The sequence below is a fragment of the Sceloporus occidentalis genome, unplaced genomic scaffold (assembly GCF_023333645.1).
Source record: "Sceloporus occidentalis isolate IW3139 unplaced genomic scaffold, rSceOcc1.0.p SCAF_6, whole genome shotgun sequence".
Taxonomy (NCBI): domain Eukaryota; kingdom Metazoa; phylum Chordata; class Lepidosauria; order Squamata; family Phrynosomatidae; genus Sceloporus; species Sceloporus occidentalis.
Genome location: NW_028316986.1, coordinates 53,073,655 through 53,090,771, shown reverse-complemented (window position 1 = coordinate 53,090,771; position 17,117 = coordinate 53,073,655). Strand labels below are relative to the sequence as shown.

The 17,117-nt window shown below is 41.1% G+C and overlaps 1 protein-coding gene and 1 long non-coding RNA gene across 3 annotated transcripts in view; one reads left to right on the top strand and one right to left on the bottom strand.

Moving 5' to 3' along the window:
- The window catches only part of CAPN11 (calpain 11), a 53,601-nt gene extending 44,180 nt beyond the window's left edge, over positions 1-9,421 (top strand). For both annotated transcript variants that reach the window (XM_089529649.1, XM_089529648.1), the window contains 3 exons: positions 126-242; positions 1,965-2,023; positions 6,173-9,421. In XM_089529649.1, coding sequence (XP_089385775.1) covers positions 126-242; positions 1,965-2,023; positions 6,173-6,199 — 203 coding nt within the window. In that variant the 3' untranslated portion in view covers positions 6,200-9,421. The remainder of the gene's footprint in view (positions 1-125; positions 243-1,964; positions 2,024-6,172) is intronic.
- A 355-nt stretch (positions 9,422-9,776) lies between these two features.
- The window catches only part of LOC149310742 (uncharacterized), a 36,158-nt gene continuing 28,817 nt past the window's right edge, over positions 9,777-17,117 (bottom strand). Inside the window, exon 3 of the long non-coding RNA XR_016281703.1 lies at positions 9,777-12,117. This is a non-coding gene — a long non-coding RNA (uncharacterized LOC149310742). The remainder of the gene's footprint in view (positions 12,118-17,117) is intronic.

Below are 17,117 nucleotides of genomic sequence, written 5' to 3'. Positions count from 1 at the left end.
CGTTCTTTCTTCAGCTTGTTGTTGTTGTTGTTGTTGTTGAGGATTTTGTTTAGGAAGAAGCCTCCAGTTCTGTGTTCCTGGCTTAGACTCCTAGTAGACTTAACATTCATGTCTATCTGTTTTAGGATTCAAGCTGGACAACAAGTTGCACCAAGTGGTGGTGGCCCGATATGCTGATGACTCATTGGGTGTGGATTTTGATAACTTTGTTTGCTGCCTAGTCAAGCTGGAGACCATGTTCAGTAAGTTCCTCCATTGTTGAGTTATGAGAAAGGCAGCCTTCTGTAGGAGCAATTAATTCAGCAGCATGTAAGGATACACATGTAAACCTGCTGTTGTTGTTATGTGCTTTCCAGTCAACTCCAATGTATGGCAACACTGACCTGGGGTTTTCTTGGCAAGATTTATTCAGAAAAGATTTGACATTGCCTTCTTGGCAATGTGTCACTCGCCAACAGTCACCCAGTGGGTTTCCATGGCTAAGTCGCAATACTAATCCTGGTTTCCTAACATTCTTGTCCAACACTCAAACCACTACACCACACTGTTGCTCAGACCTGATGTACACATTCCTATATGTCTCAGACTGATCACAGCTGGCACATGATAGTGTATTTGTGTAAAATGGTTTGGATAAGTTCTTGTATAAGCTATTATGCAGGTATAGATCAATTTCATAATCAGGGGATATCCATCAAATTGAATCATACGATTTTGGGACAAGATAAAAAGCATGGAAACAGCTGATGTTTGGCAAGCTGCTACTTGAGTCTAAGCTTAACATTCCTATTGGGAGCCCTGCCCTGCAGTGGGAAACATGATGAAATTGCCCTCAAATCTCCTAGAGAGCATTCAGGGTTATAAAAATAAAAACAACTCTGGGGGTGCTGTCCTTGATGTATATTATTACAGTTTGTGCAAGATTACTCTTTAAGGGAATAACTGTAGAGTCACACACTCAAAACCTGTTCTGCTGCTTCCCAGAGTGCCATTACAATGGTGAAAAAACGTGTAGGACACACATGGGTTGGTTTTGTTTTGTTTTGTTTTTTCAAGGAAGAAAACTTTAGCTTGTGCACCATCACCATTCCCATCAGGAGGGGAACTTTTGTGGGGTCTCATTGCCTTGATTCAAAAAATAACTGGGGTTTGCACTTGTTACTCCAGAAAAGAAAATATAGGTACAGAGCACCCGCGTCATATGCGGGTTTGAGCACACGCTCAAACCTGTAGAGAGCCATGCGGGAGCGCGCGGGGCACAAGGGATGGCACGTTCCATTCAAAGTGAGCATACGCGTTTTTGGGCTTACACAGAGGGGGTCCAGAACGGATCCCCCGCATAAGCCAAGGGCTCACTGTGATATATTTCTGTGTAACAATTGCTGTAAAATTGTATATTAATAGGAGAGATGCTCCAGGTTTTAAAGGAATAATATCCCTTGGATAAAACATAGGAGATCTTCTCTGTCCACCACTGGAACAGAAGCCATGCTGAGTTTACCAGTAAAACAAGACAGAAATCTGTCAGTGTCTGTAGTGTAGGCTGCACGCTATGTAATATGCACCAAGAATATCAGCTTGAAGGAAACTGAAATTTATTTGGAAATACTGTTCTCATGCCAACCACTCATAATTAAGTTCACTTCAGTGCTTTATAATTCAGCTTCTTGGCTGAGACCCTGCTTCGAATGCTACTACCTTTTGGAGGTGAGGTGGGAGACTGCCAAATATAGACCATTTCTGCCATGAAGTGATTGGTCCATTTCTTGATTGATCCATGAAATTTCCTTCAGATATATTTGTAAACCTGACTACTTTGCTAAGGTTTTAGATGTCAATTAGAATGTCTGTACATGGCTCAGTATTTAATGTGTAACCTGCCATATGAACAAAATTTATGGGAAAGGGTAGAATAAATATCCTTTGAATGGCTAAGTGAATCTCCTTTTCTTAAAACCTTGCAGGGTTCTTCCAAAGCATGGATCCTGAAGGCACTGGCAGTGCTGTGATGAACCTTGGTGAGGTAAGAAAATTAAAATAGAGTCAGAAGCGTTGAACTAAAGATCCTCCCTCCAGGAAGGCAGGGTGTGACACTACTATTTTATAGATGCTATGGATAGGTATCAGTAGACATAGATCCTTCTCTTACAACAATTTTTTTGTGCTGTTTTTTTTTTTTTTTTTGGGGGGGGGGGGATGTGGATTACTATCTTGTCCCAGTTCTACAGGTATCCAGACATTCTTTTGGAAGACCAATAGATTGTGAGAAGAATATTTTGCATTAAACCAGAGATGCGGAAACACATGGCCCTCCAGATATTGTTGAACTTCAGTTCTTTTATGCTGTAGATAGCTAGCATAGCTAAAGGAGAGGGATTATGGGAGCTGCAGTCAAACAACATCTAGAGGTCTACACATTTCCTGTCCTTGAATTAAACCAAAAGTGGAAGATCCAGTGGCTTTTCAGCAGCAGATAGTTCAACTGACAGGTATTTACTTAAAAAAAAACCCTTTTATTTCTATTCCGCTTATTTGTAAGAAACAATCAAAGAGGCTTCCAATAGTTAAAATCCTACAGATATAATACAGATAATAATAATAATACGAATATATACAGAGACACACACCCTTAAAAAAGAATTAAACCATTCTAAGATTAAAATTTCAAACGTTAAAATCAACCCAGTTATATTACAATAATAGAATAACACAATAGCCGTGGGCAGAATCATGGCCGGGATTACACAAATACGCAGATGCACCAAGTACTTAGTTCTAAAACAGTGATTCCCAAACTCTGGCCTTCCAGCTGTTTTAGACTTCAGTTCCCAAAATCCCAGACTATTGACCAAGTTGGCTGAGGTGTTTAGGAGCTGAAGTCCTAAACACTTGGAGGACTAGAGTTTGAGAATCACTGTTCTAGAAAGAAGAGGATAAAGTGACAGGAATATCAGCACCTCACCTTAGAAAGGGTGAGTAGTTTTAATAAAAAGTGACCTACTGGATCAAACAAAAGCCATCTCTAGTTCTGTATTCCACTTCCTGCAGTGAACAAAGAGAAGATTTTGCAGAAGATAAACAGATCATGGAGAAGTAGCTCATCTCATTTGGAGGAATGAGTTTGTGCTCTCAGATGGAGTGCACCTGTCTTTTCCTTCCCCCAGGAGGTCAGATCAGCCAGATGTTCATAGAATCATAGAGTTGGAAGAGACCACAAGGGCCATCCAGTCCAATCCCCTGCCATGCAGGAATTCACAGTCAGAGTAGCCCGACAGATGGCTATTCAGCCTCTGTTTAAAAACCTCCAAAGAAGGGGTCATGGTCTGAAATACCTTTTCTCCCATTGGTAAGCAAAAGCAGCAGGGGGTCCTTTCTGGGACTTGACAACTGCTGACTGGTGGAAGATTTCTGGACACAGAATAAGGCCCAAGTGACTTGTCCTCTACACCTCATCCCAAAAGGGACCTACTCATGCATAAGTCACTAACAGAATGCTGGCTGGTACAGTGAAAAGGCTGTGCAACTGGTCCCACCATTTAATATATAATTAATCATCTTAATGGAGGTGTATGCAAGTCTGGATTAAGGTGGTTGGGGTCATGAAGCAGCAGTTTTCCTCTGTCTGTGTGTGTGATCTACTCTAGGACTAGAGTAACAAAAACAAAACAAAAGAAAGAATGAATAATAAGCTAGAATGCAACATTTTATTTATTTATTTATTTTTATTTACTGAAGTAGAACAGAATGTGGATGAGGAATGAAATGTCAGGAGAGATACAGGGATTTACTGGGGAAGAAGAAGAAGCAGGCTTAACCTGGATTTTCCCGTCTACGGTTGACCCATAGCCAGCCAGCAACCTGGAGTAATTGTACAAATTGATAATCCAGCCCTGGATGCATGTGTACCTTGACCGATAGTTTCTCTCAAACCACTTTTAACACTTTCTTGAAAGTAAACAAAAGAAAAACTGTATCCTTTGTGATTTGCTCCACAATTTGAACAGTGTTCTTCAACTCAAAGTGTGGCAATTTGTGGTAGCTTCACAACATCAATCCTTGGCCACACTGCGTAAAACAGATTATACACGTTAGTTGTTCTGGGCTTCTATGACTGAATTTACTGGGTTTTGTGGGGTTTTCGGGCTATGTGGCCATATTCTAGAAGAGTTTCTTCCTGACATTTCGCCAGCATCTATGTCTGGCATCTTCGGAGAATGCTGGCAAAACGTCAGGAAAAAACTCTTCTAGATCATGGCCACATAGCCTGAAAAACCCACAAAAAACTATGGCCCCATGCCCACTGGTGGTTTTGCTCTGGAAGGAACTGGGCAGATTCAGGGGGCCCCCTCCCGAATCTCTCCGTAAGCAAGTGCTCACTACAAATCAGGGGCATTTTAACCTGAATGCCCTCTTAGAGAAATCGGGTTTAACATGAAGGCATCTGCTGTCAATCAAGCGATCATCATAGGTGACGTTTGCAGCACTCATTGGGGCATCGGAAGTATGCTTCCCCCCCTCCTTTTTTTTAAAGAGGCACAAAATGCACCAAAATGCGCACATTTTGTCAGATTTAAAAACCTCTTGTGTGTGTGTGTTGTGGGCATTTGGGTCAGTGCAGGTTATGATCTGCCCTTGGCCCCATTTTCAACCCCAAAATGCAAGCTAATGCATCCTGTATCCCCCCACTCCTTGCCACCCCAGAATGCCTCTTGCACATGTAATAATAATAATAATAATAATAATAATAATAATAATAATAATAAATTCCTCACCTAGGAAATGCCAGAAAAGGATGTGATTGCCATGCATTGTTTTTTGCTTTCAAAAGCAATTCAGGGCTACCCCTGAATTCCTTAGAGACAGTAGCAAAAGCATGTATCAATTTTCCAAATTGAGAAGGGCAACTTTGTAACATTCGAATTGTAGCATTCATTCGCAAAGGAAAAAAAGTCTTGCTCTTTGCAACATTTCCCCTTTGCTGCAAGCGAGCAAATGAAAGGGAAAGGGAACAAGCAGCTAGCCACGTTCTATCCATCTATGTATCTGCCTCAAGCGAAAAACATGTGCATTTTTTGTCAAAAATAATTTTAAAAAATAAAAAGGGGGGGAGGTGCTTGATGGGAGCTCCGTTCGTGCCCTGCCTTTGACCTGAACTGAACTGACCCTTTTCCTCCTGCTTACATTCTCTTCAGAGGAGGTTTGCCATTGCCTTCCACTGAGGCTGAGAGAGAGTGACCTGTCAGTTCCAACTAAAGTAGACCCATGGAATCAATTGGGAATAAAAGGGAAATGCAGCACAGGCATTCTGACTGTAGCATCCACATATAACACAAATAATAATAATAATAATAATAATAATAATAATAATAATAATCCAGGAGCAAGAGGAAATGAAAGTAGCACAAGCAAGCACACAGACATGTCACCCAAAAAATCATGCGCATAGATTGTCAAAAATAAAATAGGCTCCTTCTGCAGCCTGATTTCCCTACATCCCTCCTCCGGCTTGGCCCCACAGCCCAATTTCCCTTGGCAATCCTCCTCCTCCTCTTTCCTTCCGACCCTCCCCTCCTCTGAGCTGCCCTGGCTCCTTCATCCTCCTCCTCCTGCTCCATTATAGAATGCCCTCCATGGCTCCCTTCTTCCTGCGGATTCTTCATCCTCCTCCTTCGCCATCACTTTCTCCAGCCCCCCCCCCCCCGCCCTCCCTTTGCAGCCTCCATCAGTCACCCTGATTTCCCCTTTTAGCCTCCTCTCACCCTTTGTCTCCTGTCAGATTCCCCTTTTGACATCCAGGCTCTTTCCCCCTCCTCCTCCTCCTCCTCCTTCTCCTATGAGGGGAGGGAATGCTCTGCCCTCTACCCACCCTCTGACCTTAAACCCTCCCTGAATTTGCCCCGATCATGATCGGGGGCAAGTTCTTATTTCGCAGAACCCAGGTTTTTTCAGAAAAGACGGATTTTACCCCGAATCTGGATACCCTGCGCTAAGGGGCATTTGCTTGTGCATGCCTCAAAATGGATTGTGACAGAATCGGGCCCAATATGTACTTCACGTGGAAGAATCGATTTCTCCTCCAGGTTAAAAGGTAGTCTGAATGGGCCCTATGAATGCCAGCCATGAAAACCTTTGACTTCACACTGAATTTACTGTTGCTTTTTTTCCTTCGCAGTGGCTGACATTCACAATGTGCGGCTAAAGCAGAGGTGAAACTTCTTGCTGCAGTGACCCTGTTGGACTGGGCCGCCCCAAGTGCCTCCACATCAGGCTGACACAGGATGGCCCTACCCATCTCCTTTTTCATTAATCCACTGCTGAGCAAGATGCCTGATTCCTCCTCTTCCCTTGACCACTGACACAGTAGTGTCCCATGATTTAAGCACCCTTTCTCTCACACATATTACTTGCTGGGGATCAATATCTCTGTAGAAATCAGGGCAGAGAGGAGGCAGCTCTTTCCTACTGTGAGTGTACCCCCTGACGTCACTAGATTTGCTGGGGCAAGCAAGAGAGGGGCATGAGTGTATGCTGGCTTTAATGTAGCTGTACTTATCAGGAGGGGATGCCTTCAGAGTTGCCTGTTGCTTCCCCTAAAAGGTTGGCCTTTTTACGCCACTTGCAGCTTTTACTGAATCTGGTCTTGCAAGAAAATCACCAGCTGTCTCTTGGGATCTTTCTACACCCTTCATCTTTGCTTTTCACTGGTAAATTTAGTGGCAATGGGAAAAGGGATCTGAGCCCTTAATTCAACTCTGTAGTCTTACGTAAATGAATACCCCCACCCCAAGTGGTAAAGTCTTTTGCTGAGATCATAAAGGAGCTCGTTTTTTCAGAATTATTGCAACTATTCTCCTTGCATAGAGCATTTTCCCTTACAAAAATACAAAATATCAGGTAATGCATAAGAATTATTGGTTCGAAAACAATAGCCTCTTCCAAGCAAAAGGCATGAAGAAGCACTTGCAGAAAATCCCAGATTCCAGGACGCTGAGATAATGGTCCTGGTCCCAAAACTAAGTGCTATGCATCAGGAGTTCTGTGCCCTCTACATAAAGCAGGCAAGGTTATTCTTGGAACCGGTAAGTGCAAGATTCAACTACAGAGTGAAAACAAGTCATCCTACCAGATTTATGAAAAACCTCAACTAGAAAGAAGGGAAGCAATTTGCTTCATATTAGTGGCCTCAGTGGCCTCTCACACAAAAAAATGCTGCAGGTGGCTTCATCTGTCCTTGGATATCTATAACGGATGAGACTGGCTGTGATTAACAACAAATTCTTTTTGGAACAGACTTCAAAAAAATCAAAGCATCACAACTGATTTCCTGACACTTGAGTCTTTAAGTTTCATTTTTACCCCTCTAATTAAAAAACATAGCCAAATTTTTAGAACTTCTAGTAGGACCCTGCAGGTTGCCACAAACATGTCCTTGGCTTTGTGTAGTACATATGCTAAATGACGATGTCTGCTTCAATATGGAGGGCTCTTTCCTTCATCAGTCAGAAAACACTGGGCATTCTTTCCTCAGTGGATTTTAGCTGAGGGAACTAAGACTAAAAACAGAAATGGCTGGAAAGACATACAAACTATCATACACAATGAAAACCTTTCCTGGAAATATCTAGCATCTCCTAAGGGTTAAAAATGAAGCCTGCTGGTTTTGAATCTTTTTTTCCTTGTCTCCCAACACTTTCCCATACAGCTCAGAAAATAAGCTGGGAGTAACTAATACTGCAGCTTTGTTGGAGCTGCAAGCATGAATATGACCACTACAAGCAATATGCAAGCATTCTGAGTAATCAGGCTAGTGCAACCAAAGGACAGAGTCCCCTTCAGTATATTACTCCTAGCCTTGCCTACAACTTCCTCTTTGGCTTTGGCTCAATCCTTTTTCTGCTTTTAGTTTTTCCACTCTAGAGATCTCTTCTAGAGAAGCAAAAATAGGGGAGAGTATTACTCACAAATTATTCCTTAATGCTGAATTGCTACAGTGCTGTTGCACGAAGCACTCTATCATACTATGCTTCTCTGTCCCTCAGAAGCTTCAGAATCACAGTAGAATTCCCACCTAAGCAGCAGTTGCAAGCAGCTGATTTTCACCTGCAGATAATTGGTGCAGGATTGGATTTATCTTTGAACCATGTCCTTCTAAGTGTTATATTTTGGAGTAACTAACAGAACAGCAACTATCAAGAAGATTTGCCAATCTTTAATGCTGCTCTGACATGGATTGGAATCTCTATTCCACACTTAAGATGTATGTTTGAAAAAAGTATAAACCAAGCTATCAGAGGGGGAAAGAGTAAACATTTTCAGTTACTATCCTATATATGGAAATTGCAATTGCCCTTTTTGCTTTTACCAGTCATGCCTGGCATTTGACAGGCTATTAAAAGTCCACAGTTTCAGCTCTGTCATTTTATTTGTGTGCCAGACAAAATGATTCAGATGTAATAAAATGTGGATCTGGCAGTTTTCAAAGGCATGACAGAGCAAGGTGGAAGTTTAAGTCAGTAAGAGGAAGAATGTGGACATGAAAGTGGGCATTCAGGTCTCAGTGCAGAGTACTTCTGACAGCAGGAAACTGGCATGAAGAGTGCTGGGATTTTCCTCTTAGTTGAAATTGTGTTTCGCCATCCCTCCGCTGCCATCTTCTCTAAACACTGCCAGTGCATTCCCAGGTTTGGTTATCCCATAAGAATGTTTAAAATTCTTGAAAAGGAAATTTTAAAATATTTTAAACTCCCAAGAGGAGAAAAGATGCCAAGTAGCCATTCCCAATATGAGGCTTCTGCAGGATCACCAAAATGCCATCCCTCATCTGATTAAGGAGAGCTGGAGTCGTGTAAGCAGTAGATGCAAGCCAACTATAATTCATTACAGAACTTTTCATGACAGAACCTTTGGTAACAAAACTCCCTGAATCCTCCCAAGTAGCATGACTTGTGGCCATGTTGATTTGGGGACTTGTAGTCTAAGAAGTAATTTTTTAAGCTTTGGTTTGGGATGATAGATTGATAGGAAATTGTTAGACTAGATGTAGCAAGATCGAAATTACAGAAGGAAAGTAGTGAATCAGATCATGTTGTACTGTCTCACATACTTGCCCTCTTGTGTGCCCCCTTGTCTTCCATAAGGACATTCCAGCTCCTGGTTACATTTCTTTCTTCACAGCCCCTCCACTGCTGGTGCAGTGCAATATTTCCCTAGGCAATGCCAGTCCTGACTCCTTCATGCCTTATGCCTGCATCCAGTTGGCAGAGTGGCCTTATTGCTTGATTAAAGGGCCTCATCCTCCTGCTGCTTTCGAATTCCTGCAGAATATGGTTCCAATGATAAACCACTTCAACTCAAACAGCAGGGCTGCCTCTTCAGCCCAATTTGCAATATATGTGAAATAATAAATAGAGATATATCAAAATTGTGGCTTGTGCACTGAGTACATGTTTGTAAGTGGATTTACATGTGTGTAAGAATGTGTATATGTGCTCATGCTGATGCACAAGTTGGAAACTTTATGCCTTTGGCAGCAGTCAGTTTGCCAGTTTGAGTTATTGTAGTCCACATGGTAATTTGCCTACGTATAAGCTAATACAGAATTCCAGCCTATGTATAGAAGTTGACATGGCATAAAATTATCATGTTCCACATACGTGCAGCCTTCTACATTCACAGCTTTGACTTTTACGGATTTGATTATTCACAAAAAAAAATTATATATGAAGTTTATTAGATTTTAAAAAGACATACATATTAAAACATCTTCCTACCTTTATTCACAAATTTGATTAACATGTTCTCTCTAAATCCTCAAGCATGACTGTACTCAACTTCCATGAAAAGCAGCGCTGGAGGACTTAGAGAACACTTCTCTGGGCATTTGTAGGTCCTCCAGTGCAGTTTCGTGGTCAACTTGTGGCAGATGTTAACTATAGAATTGCCCTAGAGGACCTAGAGCAGTGGTGACGAACCTATGGCACAAGTGCCAGAAGTGGCACTCGGAGCCCTCTGTGTGGGCACACACGCCATCACCTCAGTATAGAGTTCGCCAGAGTTTGTTACTAGGAAGTCAGAGGGACATGGCACTTTGCGATAAATAAGTTTTGGGTTGCAGTTTGGGTACTCAGTCTCTAAAACATTTGCAATCACTGACCTAGAGTTTCCTAGAGAGGTGTTCTCAGGTTAAAAAAAGTTTTTTTAAAAAAAATTGTGGGTTTCCACTTTCACGGGGGTCCTGTGCCCCTAATATGGAGGGTCCATTTACTACTTAAACATTTTTAAATTGTTTTTATTTCAAATGGATCATCTGTAGGTTCCTGAAGGATAAAGAGCGCATAACCCTCTTTCATTTTTTCAGTTCAAGAGCAAGAAAACAACCATCATAAAATAGAAGACACCATTAATGTTATTAAAAGAGAAAATTACTTTATCTCCACTAGCTTGCCAGAGTGTCAAGCAGACGTAATACACTCATTCCCATAAAAAGAACAGAAAAGGAAACCAAGACCAGGAATTGTAATGATCTGATGCTGTAGATAGCCTTATCTAAAATTCTTCCTCTTACATACTTTTTAAAAATAATTTTGGTGCTGTAGATATATGAATACTTTTCTGAATTTATTCATAACCCTAAAAGAGAATATTCCATAATCTTTCCTTATTTTTCTGGAGAAGCAAGGTTTTAGAAAAAATTGAGATATCTTTTTTTACCCCTGAATTTTTCCTTTTCCCCCCTAGGCCTAGGTAGTGACAAGGGGATGCTTTGGAATGGCCCTGTGTTTGAAAACATAACTTCAGTGTTTACTTAAATCTGTTTCCAGATTTTGATTGACTTTTGGGATAAACTTTTCTTTTTAATCCAGAAGCCACTAGGTGGCATAACGGTTCTTTTTTCCCCAACAGCCCACTTGACTCCCCTCTTGCCTGTTACCTGGCGGTTGTACAGTACTGTGATCTGAAAGTGCCAATGGGCTCAACTCCAGCAAAGCTGCCCTGTTGGCTTAAACTCTGGAAGAAGCCTGTATTGGAGCTAATGAAAAAAAGGGCTGGCTCAAGAAGCCAAGGAAACATTTGCTAGATGGAGCATCATCTCCCTCCCAGTCCCAGCCTTAAATCCATGCAATGAAGTCATCTTTACAGCTTACAAAAAGCACCTTGATGAAGAAGAGACTAGCACACTGAAAAGACTTGGGCATATGTTTAGCCATCATACTAATGACGATATCACATGACGGGTTTTGCAGCTCCAATCCAAAGTCACTCCTGGTCCAACCACGCGAATTCACGTTATAATGTGATTGATTATTACACATGATTGCTTTTTATGGGAGATTGTTCCAAGCCGGATCCAAAGTCAATCCAAAGTCCTGTTTTTTGTGAATTCGGTAACAAGCGAATTCACGAAAATTGTTTCCAAGCTCACTTCGATTTCAATCCGTATTTGTCTGGTGTGGAATGCAACTTTGCTTCTGTTCTGGTACAACCCCACAAGCCTCCAAGGTGGCAAATTCCCCATGATGCAGTGCTGCAATTTTGCTCCATTTGCTTCCGGTACTCCTTCAAAAATGGAGGACATGTTTGGATGTGGCTGACAGATGAAGGGAATGAAATGGGCGACACATTTGGATATAGCTGACAGATGAAGGGAATGAAATGGAGGACACGTTTGGATGTGGCTGACAGATAAAGGGAATGAAATGGAGGACACGTTTGGATGTGGTTGACAGATGAAGGGAATAAAATGGGCGACATGTTTGGATGTGGTTGACAGATGAAGGGAATGAAACAGAGGACAAGTTTGGATGTGGCTGACAGATGAAGGGAATGAAATGGAGGACACTTTTGGATGTTGCATGAAGGGATGGATAGACTGGGGACACTTTTCTTCAGAGAGGCTTTGTCATCCTTGGAGGCTGAGAGAGTGTGACTTCATAGCCCAAGTTCACCCAATGGGTTCCCATAGCTGAGCCAGGATTCGAACCCAGCTCCCCAGAGTCCTAAATAAATAATTAGCAGGGACCAAAAGAGGGTCGCTTTTTGGACCGCTTCCCCAATTCACAGGTCGGTGTCACACTTGGACCGAATTTTCTTTCCTCTTTCAAATGGGGTGCATTTCATCTGTTCATAGAAGGTGGGAATAAAATAAAACAATAAAATACAATAAAATAATAGTAAAATATAATAATAATAAGATAAGATAAAATAACAAGGTAAAATAATAAAATTAAATAAATGGGTTCTTCAGGCTACAAACAGTTTCCTATACGCAGCCAAGGAGGAATGAACTCCACTGTCATTATTTTTAAAAGTGTTTTTTGTAAATGTGTTTAAAACAGTGTTCAAAAATAGTGGGTTTTTTTAAATTAAAAATCTAAAGCAAAACGAGGACAAAATATTCCCCACCTCAAAAAATATAATACACTTTTAGTTTGTGGTGATGTAACTTTGAGCAACTTATTTGTGGTTTTGGTTGGCTTGTGGAGCTTTTGGCACCACAACTTTGGACACTTTAAAAATGTGTGTGTGTATGTGTGTGTGTGCGTGTGTATAATGCCGGTTGATCAGCCCCATAAGTAGTTTGTGATCGCTCAAAAACTTCGTCTGGACTTGCATAATTAGCAGCTAATTAGTTCAGCCGCTTTGCAGCTTGTCTAGTATTACAATCCAGATGGATGGATCTAACAACAACTACAACAATAATAATTTAAACATCATCATCATCAAATTAATCATCAAATATGTTTTAAGGCGTATCAAAATACATATTGTTGCTATTATTATTATTATATCCATTTCCAAATTGATTTCATCATCATCATCATCATCATCATCATCATCATCATCATCACCAAACTTGTTGAAGGTGTATCAAAATATAGACTATTATTATTATTAGATTTATTTACAGATGTATCTAAAAATAATAATCATCAAAATGGTTGAGAAACTGGAGCGTGTCCAAAGGAGAGCAACTAAAATGGTGAAAGGTCTGGAAACCATGCCCTATGAGGAAAGACTTAGGGAGCTGGGGATGTTTAGCCTGGAGAAGAGAAGGTTAAGAGGTGATATGATAGCCCTGTTTAAATATTTGAAGGGATGTCATATTGAGGAGGGAGCAAGCTTGTTTTCTGCTGCTCCAGAGACTAGGACCCGAAGCAATGGATGCAAACTGCAGGAAAAGAGATTCCACCTCAACATTAGGAGGAACTTCCTGACAGTAAGGGCTGTTCAACAGTGGAACAAACTCCCCCGGAGTGTAGTGGAGTCTCCTTCATTGGAGGTCTTCAAACAGAGGTTGGATGGCCATCTGTCGGGGATGCTTTGATTGAGATTTCATGCATGGCAGGGGGTTGGACTGGATGGCCCTTGTGGTCTCTTCCAACTCTACGATTCTATGATTCTATGGTGGAAAGTGTATAAATATATAAATATATTATTATTAGATGCATTTACAGATGGATCTAATAATAATAGTGATAATACTAATATTCAAACTTGTGGAAGGTGTATAGAAATATGGACATATTATTATCATTAGATCATTTCCAGATGGACCTAATAATAAAAATAGTGATAATAATAATCAGATTTGTGGAAGGTGTATAGAAATATGAACATATTATTATCATTATATGCATTTCCAGATGGCTCTAATAATAATAGTAGTGATAATAATCATCATCAAACTTGTGGAAGGAGTATAGAAATATGAATATATTATCACTAGATGCATTTCCAGATGAACCTAGTAATAATAATAATAATAATAATAATAATTGTTGTTTAAGATGTATAGAAAGACATCTTCGTGCTGCAATGAAGACAGTAGTAGTTACACCTTTTACAGAAACAAGAAAGTAGACGTTAAATAAACTGGGGACACATTCGAATGTTGCATGAAGGGATGGATAGACTGAGGACACGTTTGGATGTAGCATGAAGGGATAACATGAATGACATGGAGAACACATTCAGATGTGGCTGTATACTCGAGACCACACATGGCAGGAGTTGCAGGCATTGCTAAATACTTGAAATAGAGTAAATAGAATAAAAAATAGAATAAAACAGAAGGGAAGAAGAAACGTGAAGCAATCATTCATGTGAGGCTAGCATTCACGTGAAACTGGAACCAGGAAGTGGCCCCCTTCTTCACCCCGGAAGTGCAAAGCTTCACGATGCATTCAGAGCCCCACTGAGCATGCGCAAGGGAGCCAATTCTAATAGTTGAATCTGCATGGTATGTTCTGGTGTGATAATTTATTTTGCACTCGCTCTGCTTTGCCTCAGGAATGACCATAATTTAGCTCTTCATGTGTGATAATCATGTGAATTGTCTTGGATTCGAATTGATTCTGTTTCCCCATCCCTTCGGATTGGCTTTGGATTGGAGTTCCAATTTCACATGTGATAAACTCCTAAGAGAATTAAGGGGAAGAATTTACCCCTCTTAGTCTTCTTGCGCCCTTTAAAACGTTTGGAGACTAAATAACTTTCATGTCTTAAAATTATACCAATAGGGGGGGAAACGTATTAGACAGCATCTCAGGTGTGTACTGACTTGGATTAGAACTCTGTGGCACCACAAATGTTGAAGAAACTAATGCAAAAGCCATACATCTCAAAAGATGCTGACATCTCTGGGTTTTTTAAGCACTTTATTTTAGGAGGGTACCACTCAAAGTGAAGTTTTCACATTGGGTGGGAAGTGTTGAGAGGGGAAGTGCACCTTTTTAAAAACTTGGAAAAGGAACAAACAATATTTCTTTGTTTTTCTACATTTACAGTGGGTCCTTGGTATCCACTGGGGTTTGGTTCCAGGAAACACCCCCCCCCCCCATAAAGACCAAAATCAGTGGGTATTCAGATCCCATTGTATACAACAGCATAGTAAAACAGTGTCCCTTAAATAAAATGACAAAATCAAGGTTTACCTTTTGGATTTAAAATACATATATATTTTCAAGCCATGGATGGTTGAATCCATTGATGCAGAATCCATGGATACAGAGGGCCAGCTGTATGACCCTTCCATGCCATAGGCCCAGCCAGCTAACCATAATATGGTTTATAAAACAATACAACATAAAACAATTTAAAGCTTGCCTCTTTTAAAAATAAGTAGACAGTAATAAATGAAATACTGGACAAGTCACCCAAACAGTTAAAACAGCTGCTAAAATAAATATATATCTTGAAAATTAAAGAAGATGCCTATCCCAGCCTTGCACAGCCACAGAAAATATGAAGATAGGCTTTCATTCTTCCATATACTAAAATAGGGAATTGCCTATAAGCCATCCTAAAATGGCTCTCAACATAGAATTTCAACCAACTCATAGTGTTATTTATGAGGGACAGTACTCTGTAGCGGAAGAGGTCTACACATGTTCCCTCAAAGACCTTCTCTGGGGAAAGCCACTCTGCATTTGGGCCACCACACCAGATCGGGCCAGGCAGAAAGCTACCTAATGCTGGGCCAGCTCTCGATGGAGAAGAGCTTTGAATATGTGTTAGGCCTACCCATTGTCCTGCTTGAAACAGAGCAGCAAATACTGCTCTTTACTTACCTAAGTCAAGGCTTGTTGGTGATGCTGTGTGCCTTCAAGTTGTTTCCAGTTTAGGGCAACCCTAAGGAAAAACTATCATGGAGTTTTCTTGGCAAGAGGAGGTTTGCCACTGCCTTCCTCTGAGACTGAGAGACCCCAAGATCTCCTAAGGGGTTTCATGTCCGAACTGGGAATTGAACTCTGGTCTCCAGAGTTGTAGTCCAACATTCAAACCGCTACATCACACTCTTAGTAGCTAAAGATAGGCCCAATTATTTTGGCAAAGGAGGTAGAAACTCCCACAAGGACGTTTCTCCTTCCCAGGAAGTAAACGTACACGAATAACAAGGTAGATCATTTACCATTTGCTACCCTTTCAAGATATCTGAAACCTTCTGCCCTAGGTAGATCACAATAACTCACAGCTACCCCAATCTGTACTTTTTAATGATCTCTATTTACGTGTGTGTGTGTGTGTGAATGCAAGCATTGCCCATATCTCTGGGATGGAGATACATTTTTTTCCCCAACAGTGCTGGTTATATTTCCACAGGCTAATTTCAGCTTTTCTAGGGCAGTCCAGACCACAACTTTGGTTTGATTAGAGAAACCACAACAGAATGCATACAAACAAAAATATGTGCATTGTGCGCCATGTCAGTTTAACATAACTACCTCCAAGATGCTGAAGATCTGTTGCCTCAGGGTGCTGCCCAGAATGCTTGATCATGGAAAAGAGATTCCAACAAGAAAGGGCAGACAGCTTTTTCCTGTTACGTCAGAAGTCAAATGATGTGTGCTACTAGTGGCAGTACTGGTGCTGGTTCAAAAACCTGAATTAAAAATTCAGTCAAAGCTCTTGGCTTCAACTGTGGCAAGAAATGGGCTGTAACTATTCACTGCAAACATTTTTTTTTTAATGGAGACAAGCCTAGTACTTAAGAACATTCAGCATGGAGTATTTACAAGCTCTCATGGATCACCAGCAAATACTTTCTGTGCTCCTTTGGCACTGAACGGCAATCTCACCAGACAGGCCCAACCAAGCAGCCCTGTGCCAAGGTTCCAACAGGAGCTGATCTTGTTTTTTTCCACCTGGCTACTGTCTCCATTCAGTCCCAACAGTCAGGTTACTGCCTGACAAATGCTAGTAGAAGCTCTGGGAAAACTTGAGTTTCCTCAGAAACCACAGAATTAAGAAGGGCAAAGGAGCAAAGCGAATCCCTCTGTTCCAACTCATTGGGCTTGGGAAGTCTGGACCACACAAGGCACTTGCCCTTGGGTAGGATTTGGAGGAGGCTGGGGTTATTTTCCTGTGTTTTTAGGCCAGCTGTGGCTCACAGCTGGACATAAAACATTTCCAGGAAACTTTTTGAAATGAAGAAGATGGAACTTAATGTTGCTCACAAAATGTGATGCCATGTTGGAATGAACTGTGTAGTTCCATACTTGCTTTCTCATATATAGGCCTCATGGCCCTACCCCTCCACATGGACTTTTAGTGGGGAGATAGAAGAATCAGTGGGGCCAGTGGGGCCATTAGAACAGAAAACTGGGCCAAATATCCAG